The sequence below is a fragment of the Physeter macrocephalus genome, chromosome 1 (genome assembly GCF_002837175.3).
Source record: "Physeter macrocephalus isolate SW-GA chromosome 1, ASM283717v5, whole genome shotgun sequence".
Taxonomy (NCBI): domain Eukaryota; kingdom Metazoa; phylum Chordata; class Mammalia; order Artiodactyla; family Physeteridae; genus Physeter; species Physeter macrocephalus.
Window position 1 is genome coordinate 88,226,723 of NC_041214.2, and position 8,558 is coordinate 88,235,280.

Consider the following 8,558-nt stretch of genomic DNA (forward strand, 5'->3'; position numbering starts at 1 on the left):
CTCTGCGGCATGTGGGATCCTCCCGGACCGGGACACGAACCTGTGTCCCCTGCATCGGCAGGCGGACTCTCAACCACTGCGCCACCAGGGAAGCCCTAGAATTGTTTTATCTTCCTGGTGATTTGTTCTTTTTGTCATTATATAGTGATACCCCCCCTCTCTAATGATACATTTTGCTTTAAAGCCTATTTTGTCTGAAATGAATATAGCTACTCCACCTTTCATTTCCTTAATAGTACTTCTGCATGTCTTTTTTACTTTTCCCTTAATTTTTCTTTATCCTTATGTTTTAGGTATATCTTGTATCAACAGCATATAGTTGGATTTTTTTAAGCTACATAATCTAATTATCTGGTTTTTAAATAAAAGAAATATTGTCATTTTAGTTTACAATCAAAGTATAGTACATTTAGGATTCAAGGGATTTGGATTCCAGTCTCTACCCCACCACTGTGTAACCTTGAGCAACTCTTTCAAACTCTCTCTCAGGAGAGTAGTGATAAAATAGAAGTGTTGAACCAGATTATCTTGAATATCCCCTCTAGCTCATTTACTGTCATTCCCTTCAATTACAGTAACATGTTACAAATTGATTTGTGACAGGGACTCTTAAAACCAGACCTAAAAATAAAAACAAAATCCTAGTGTAATTTGGTGAAAGAATTCAAATAGTAACTGATGTTTAGCTTTGGGTATTTGCTCTTTGTCATCTAAAACTTTAATTTTCCATCATTCAATGTATAATACTTTTGCAGTTCAATTTTCTGAGGATAATCCATGTTTTTTAAAGAACATATTTTCCATGATTTGGGGGATATATATAAATATATTTTCTTGTGATTCTAAAGGTCTTTCATATTCTTTTCTTTTTTTATAAATTTATTTATTTATTTTTGGCTGTGTTGGGTCTTCGTTGCTGCCCACAGGTTTTCTCTAGTTGTGGAGAGCATGAGCTTCTCCTTGCGGTGGCTTCTTTTGTTGTGGAGCACAGGCTCTAGGCGCGCAGGCTTCAGCAGCTGTGGCATGCAGGCTCAGTAGTTGTGGCTCAGTAGTTGTGGCTCATGGGCCCAGTTGCTCTGCAGCACGTGGGATCCTCCTGGACCAGGGCTTGAACCCATGTCCCCTGCACCAGCAGGTGTATTCTTAACCACTGCACCACCAGGGAAGTCCTTCTTTCACATTCTTTAACAATCCAAAACTGATTTTCAAGGTTTTGTTATTAGTTTCCTGTCTCCTTTTCTTTTAGCTTACATTTTAATTTCTGCAAAATATTTTCTAGAGTTGTGGATACCACGATCTTTACCGGTTTTTCAAAAGATTAATCTAAAAATGACGTCACTATATCTGAACCCTAAGACCTTGGAAATAAACCTACAGATCTCATTGTTAGTCTCTCCATTTAATGGAGGTACAGAAATAACTGCATCTAGTTTTTGTAGAAAGACTATTTTATTTGGAACCGCATTTTGCCTGGTTGGCTATAGTGACACAGACTTTAGGATTAAGGCCTTTAGGAAGGAAGAGGTCACACTGTTTCTTGCTCTGGTTTTCACCTCCATTTTTGCACCTTTGTGTCAATGTGAACCAAACAGCTTCCCAAATCTACAACTGGTTCCTGGGCTTCCTCAACCCACCTAGAAAACTGCAGCAACCTAGGAGGTTGTCATTTAACTGACAATACTCTTGGTTAGGAGTCTGCTTTCTTATACACCAATCATATAACCCTATGGTTACTTTGATTTAACTTGGTTATTTTTTAATTCATCCCAATAGCGCATTTACAGACTTAGGATGGGTCAATTCTCCAGATGACTCATCTCATCTTTTATTGGGCCATTTTTCTGTGTAGATGCAAAATATGTGGTGGGAGGTGGGAGGCTAGAACCTAAACTGAGTCTCTTTATGTTCAAGGTGGGGGGATCACCAGATTTGAGTGTACTCCTGTAATTGTTTTTTAAAGTACTTTAAATCATATAGTTAACATACTAATGTTACCTCTGTTTAAAAATAAAGGATAGGAGCTTCCCTGGTGGCGCAGTGGTTGAGAATCTGCCTGCCAATGCAGGGGACATGGGTTCGAGCCCTGGTCCGGGAAGATCCCACATGCCGCGAAGCAACTAGGCCCGTGAGCCACAATTACTGAGCCTACGCGTCTGGAGCCTGTGCTTTGCAACAAGAGAGGCCGCGATAGTGAGAGGCTCGCGCACCGCGATGAAGAGTGGCCCCCACTTGCCACAACTAGAGAAAACCCTCGCACAGAAACGAAGACCCAACACAGCCATAAATAAATAAATAAAAATTTTTAAAAAATAAAAAATATAAAAATAAAGGATAAAAACCCCCTCAAAGTCCGCTTTCACCATGCCCTCCATTGCTCCCCTCTCTTAGAGGTAACCATTATCGTTTTGAGGACACCTTTCCAGTGACCTTTCTATACATTTCTTTCCTATACTGTTTATACATATACACAGTTTTTTCCTTATATAAATGACACCTTCTCATTTTATAGGTGAGGAAACTGAGACCTTGAGGGGAGATGTGTTGCAAATTTATTGAAGGAAAGTGGACTGGACCACGAGTTCTGGTATTTTACTTCTGTTGCATGGGCTGCCGCACTAATCAATTAGTTTAGAGGCTGGGGAGCAGGTGTGAAAGTCGCTTTAGTACAACGATGTAGGATTTGTATTTTGATAGGAGTTGCAGGAAACCTAGCAGAGGGCTCTGGAGTTGCAAAAACAAAAAATATACTGTCATCGGCAGTTGGGTCTGTTAATAAAGCTTGTGAAGCTGAAACGCAAATAGCCTACTACCTACCAAGCCCTTCGGAAACTTAGGAAGCAATATCGTGTCTCTGAGACTGGCCTTGGAGCTTGGAGAGGAAGGCACCAGAGGTTGCAATGAAGGATGCGGTGGCGGACAGCAACCGAGCAGCCAACCCGGAGAGCAGAAAGCTCTCCCGGACAGATCTCGAAGTGCGCCTGCGCAGGCCGCCGCGGGGCGGGGGGGGCCCAGGGCGGGCGGGGCGGAGCTTGGGGCGGTCAATGAGCCTGCGCAAACCGTGCGGCGAGGTGGGGGAGGGCGTTCCGTGTGTGTCTGTGTTGTTGTTCGGCGGCAGCGGCGGCGGCGGTAAGATGGCTGCCCACGGGGGCTCCGCGGCGTCCTCGGCGCTGAAGGGGTTAATTCAGCAGTTCACCGCCATCACCGGTAAGAGACGCGGTTACCGGAAGGTGGAGAGTGGGGTCTGGAGCGGGAGGCCGGTCTGTCCTGGGCTTCCCTTTACCTTCATGCATTCCTCCCTCGGGCTTTACCCACAGCTCTCGTCCTCCCTCCTGAGGAAGAGGCGACGACGGCGTCGGGTCTCCGGGTGCAGGCGGGAGACACCCCCTCAGCCCCGCGGACCCCATACCCTCGTTCTTGGTCTTCTCGCAGTGTGGAGGGAAACCTTCCCACCCCCTTTCAGCCCAGACCCGGGGAATGGGCCGAGCTCGTTCTCCCCCGCCGGCCCGGGGACCTGGGGGCGGGAGAGGTGGGGGGCCGCACCCGGGCCACCGCCCTCCTCCTTCATCATCATCGCCTCTTCTCTGTGCAGCCTTGGGGTGCAGCGCATCCCCTCACCTCCTTATTCCTTTTTTCCTTGGCCAGGTCATTCTCCCCCCCGTCCCTGGCCTGCCCTTCCCCTTTCTGGGCCCCTCGGAGCCATCGCTGTGGCCCTGGCGTGTTCGGGCCCTCCCGCCTTAACGGCGAGGCTGGTGGGTTCGGCAGTGCCTTTACCGATCTCGGGAGATAGGCCGCCAGAAAGGGGGGGGTTCTGAGGAGTTCCCTCCAGACTGAGGTTTTAAGAGAAGAATGAGGGGGAACCCCCCTCAGACCTTAATAGGAAAGGCCTGGAGGAATCCTCGGTGGCGTTTCCCACCTCCCCATTAAAAAATAATAAAGACTGAGACGATGGCGCCAGGGCCTCCTGCTGATAAAATAGGAATGAGGGCAGAAACTTCTTTGAGACAAAATCAGTTTCTGGATGTCAGTATCCCCCAAACCCTCGGTTTTTCTTTTCCTTTGGACCCCTGCGAAGGGCACACGCCGATCCTCTTACTGCCTGGAGGAAAGGCCCTAAGCCGTTCTATGAATTCTCTCTGTCTTGTTCTCTGTGATGGTGCTGAACTTTTTTTGCATGAGTTATTAGAGGGCGGAGCAAATGATGAAGTTCTCTGTGGAGTGATTTGAGAGAAGAGTACTACATGTGCCTGAGTGTAATTTTGCCGTTCTAGTTTGTCATTTTGTAAGGAGGTCAGAATGTTAGCAGATCTATACTTTGTTTGGTAGTTTGTTAGATGCAGAGAACATTTGCATTTTCAATGTATCCAGAGTTTGACGTGCCAGATCTGGTTAAGTGAAATTTTATATTTTAACCACTACCGGTTGTTTGCGAGTTGTCGTTTTATACTTAAATGTAGTTTTATTTTTTATTTTGCAGCGATAACTATATGTTTGATGCATTGTCTACCTTGTGGGCATGAAACATCAAGTCAAAATTGATAAAGTAAAATTTGTAACAAAATTGGGATGAGAAATGGAATGATAACTTTTCTTAATATTTAAAAATTGTGATTGGACTATTATATTAGAGATGTAATGCATTTCCCTGTGTCTAAGCAGATCATTATTGGGAAAATCAGAAAATTATTGTGTATATAAGTTAATACTGCTGTATTATGTTTATATAGAAAAATCTTTGTAGTGAATTACATGTAGAAGTGATTATCATTATATTTTCTTTAGATTTTCTAGAGGTGGTTTAAGATGCCACCTATTTCATTCCAGTTTTTTATGCTAACTACCACTTTAGGAACTCAGATTGTTTTAGTCTCACATTATTTCTAATGCAACATTTTTGGTATGTGTAGACAAAACCCAAAATGTGGTGAGATGAAGTGACTGACTTAATTGCTTTAATTCTGTTTCTGTGTGCTAGTTTTCATGGTTTGTTTCCTGGTCACAGGCCCTTCTATTCCTGAATCAAGTTGGAGACCCTCAGTAGACAGTGGTATCTGGAGGTCTGTAAAAGCGAAAATACCTTAGATTGTTCTTAATGTATTATGGATTTATAATAATTTTTTTACAAGATAGTAATTAAATATTAGAAACACGATTGACCCCTTTACTCCCTTTCATATATCCTAAAAAAATTTGTGTGTGTGTGTGTATATATATATATATATATATATATATATATATATATTTATATATATATTTTAACACATGATTGACCCCTTTACTCCCTTTCATATATCCTAAAAAAATTTGTGTGTGTGTGTATATATATATATATATATATATATATTTATATATATATATTTTTTTTTTTGGCCGCGCGGCATGTGGGATCTTAATTCCCCGACCAGGGATGGAACCCATGCCCCCTGCAATGGAAGCGCAGAGTCTTAACCACTGGACCACCAGGGAAGTCCCCACTAATATTTTAAATTGTAGTATTTATGACAAAAAGGTATTTGAAATTTATTGCTAGATGAATGAAACTGACCTTAAGAGTTTATGCTCTCATTTCAAAAAGATTTTACTTACTTGGAAGCCCAACATTGTGGTAAAGGCAATGCATTTTCTTTTTTTTTTTTTTTTTTCCTGCGGTACGCAGGCCTATCACTGTTGTGGCCTCTCCCGTTGTGGAGCACAGGCTCCGGACGCGCAGGCTCAGCGGCCATGGCTCACGGGCCCAGCCGTTCCACTGCATGTGGGATCTTCCCGGACTGGGGCACGAACCCGCGTCCCCTGCATCGGCAGGCGGACTCTCAACCACTGTGCCACCAGGAAAGCCCAGAAAGAATTTTAACTTTTATTTCTCACTAAATAGAACAGATCTCTCTCACACTCTCTCTCTATGATATATGAGTATGAAGTAATGACTCTGACTTTTAAAAAACATTAAAAAGATATCACAACATGAAATAATTTTGAAAAAAGAAACACTAATTCATTCTCACAATAGCAATATTATTTATTTCACATATTATCTTCCAGTTCTTGTTTACATACTTATTTTTATTTTTTAAATTACTTTAAATTACTTTAAAATTATTTTTACATTGTGGATCATAATGTACATAATTTAGAATTCTGAAATTTTCAATTAACGTTACATCAGAAACCTTTTTCCTATGATTAAACCCTTTGATAAGCAGATAACCAAGGGAAGTGATGGTCTTTGAAGTGGTCACACTGAGAAGCTATGTACATAGCTTTGATGCCATTAGCATTATTTCAAGCTACATAGAAAACCAGTCCTGTTATTTTATAGTCTACCACATTTTACAGTATTACTCAGTTTGATCTCCCTTGATACTCTCATACATGGCTTAGACTGCTGCCTACTTTCAGGAGTTATATCAGTTCTCAAAACCTGAGGAAAGAATGTGCCACTGAATCTGAAGGTAATTCCAAAAGAGCAGTTTTTAAAAATGTTTTGAACCACGGCAGTATCCCATTAACACCAACTTGGACTGACATCCAGCCACACATATACAAAATGCATAGATGTAATCAGAATAATTCATGAGATGAGGGATATATAGATGCTATAGAATAGGTAGAAATAAATACACAATCAGAAGGTAAGGCCAAAAAGTGAGGGAATAGAAAGTGAGGCTGAGAAGAGTACAAGTGGTTGCTAGTGTAGCATTCCATAAAGCTTTGTGTATAGTGGGCATTCACGGACTCACTGAAATTATAGAACCCCTTTAGTTTAATCTTTTTTAAAATTGTTGAATGAATGCATATTTGTTAAATTAGAAACTCTTGGTGTTTGTAGTATTTGGATTTGTGGTCAACTTCCATTCATATTCTTTCTACAACACATTTTTCTTGGGTTAGTATTAAAGTGTATTTAAGTTCTCTGTGTCAAGAAAGGTAGTTGCAAGTGTTCTAGATATTAAAACTTCTGGAATTTTAAGAACTATTTCAAAAGGTGTTAATGAAGCTTGAGCAGAAATTTAGGGAGGGAATAATTTTTTTTGAGTTGTGAGTAGACTCTTAACTAGTAAACTCAGTATTTATTAATAGACTACTATGTGGCAGGCATGGTTCAGATCTTGGGGATACTACCATGAGCAAGACATGGTGTCTGTCCTCAAAAAGCTTAAAGGTTAATGGGAATACAGACACATAAATGGGTATTGTAGTACATTGGGATAATGGTAAGGAGCTGTTACGGTAGCACAAATGAGGGAGGTGAAGAAAAGCTTCCCAGAAGAAATAATTTCTTAGCTAATACCTGGAGGAGAGCTGTTTCTGGCAGGAGAAACATGTGCAGAGACCTGGAGGAAAGAGGGACAGGCATACATATGGAGACAAGAAAGGAGAGACAGTAGGTTGAGGGAATTGATGATAATTCCAAATGAAGAGAGCATAGCTTGTGTGAGATGAAATAAATGGGGCTGAAGAGATAAGAGGGTACCAGATTAGGAAAGGCCTTATAACTCATGTTAAGAAATCTTGGCTTTATTCTGAATGTAGTGGGGAGTCAGTGAAAAGTTTTAAGTAGGGGAGTGGCACAATCATATTTGGTTTTTTCAGAAAGAGCTACTTGGCCATAGGTGAGAAGAGGTAGGCATAGACATCAATAGAAGACTGTTGCAATAATTGAAGATGCTGGTGTCCTGAAATAAGTTAGTGGCAGAGAAGTGAACTCTGAAAGGTAAGGGAAAAATTCAGAGGAGTCAGAATGAAGCTTAGGATTCTGTTTTGGACGTCTAAGTGTATAATAGTACAATTTGTGAAGGTATGGAATAGTAGCAGAGGTTTGGGGAGATGATTAGTTCAGCTTAGGTAAGTTGCTGCCTGTGGGACTTCCAAATGGAGCTGTTCAGTAGGGAAATGAATATTTGGGTCTGGAAAGAAGAGTGACATCTGATGAGTCATATTGATGGCAGTTGAAGCTATAAAAGTGGATGTGTCCTTTGTTCCAGGACACAAAGCTGAAGGAACACTAACATCTAACAGACGGTAAAGAAGAAAGTACAGAGAAGGATCGGAAGAAACCAAAGATGTAGGAGGAAAACCAGGAGAATGTGATGGTACTTCAAACATTAGGAGTAGGGTAATATGTCAGATGTTATGTAGGCACTTTAGGAAACCAGAAATAATTGATTATTCACAGATTTTTCTTGGTTAGGGTTGGAAGACATCTTAGAAACCATAATGACCCATTTCTGAGTTAAAATGAGAAATTGAAGGCCCAGAGAAATAAAGTGATTTAGGGTTATACGTCTAGGTCAGTGCTTCTCAAATTTATTTGTAGGAAAGGACCACCCCCCCACCCCACCCCCACCCCCCGCTTAAAAGAAAATCTTCAGGGCTTCCCTGGTGGTGCAGTGGTTGAGAGTCCGCCTGCCGATGCAGGGGACACGGGTTCGTGCCCCGGTCCGGGAAGATCCCACATGCCGCGGAGCGGCTGGGCCCGTGAGCCATGGCCACTGGGCCTGTGTGTCCGGAGCCTGTGCTCCGCAACGGGAGAGGCCACAGCAGTGAGAGGCCCGCGTACCGCA

The 8,558-nt window shown here is 42.1% G+C and overlaps 1 protein-coding gene across 5 annotated transcripts in view; it reads left to right on the top strand.

Annotated features, from left to right (window-relative positions):
• Positions 1 to 2,518: 2,518 nt before the first annotated feature.
• Positions 2,519 to 8,558, top strand: part of UBXN7 (UBX domain protein 7) — a 59,541-nt gene continuing 53,501 nt past the window's right edge. For 2 of the 5 annotated variants that reach the window (XM_024124257.3, XM_024124260.3), the window contains exon 1: positions 3,107 to 3,204. In XM_024124257.3, coding sequence (XP_023980025.1) covers positions 3,132 to 3,204 — 73 coding nt within the window. In that variant the 5' untranslated portion in view covers positions 3,107 to 3,131. Of the gene's footprint in view, positions 2,585 to 3,106; positions 3,205 to 4,270; positions 4,386 to 4,999; positions 5,055 to 8,558 lie in introns of those variants that run through there. The other 3 variants (XM_028492656.2, XM_024124258.3, XM_028492665.2) reach the window with 3 other exon arrangements.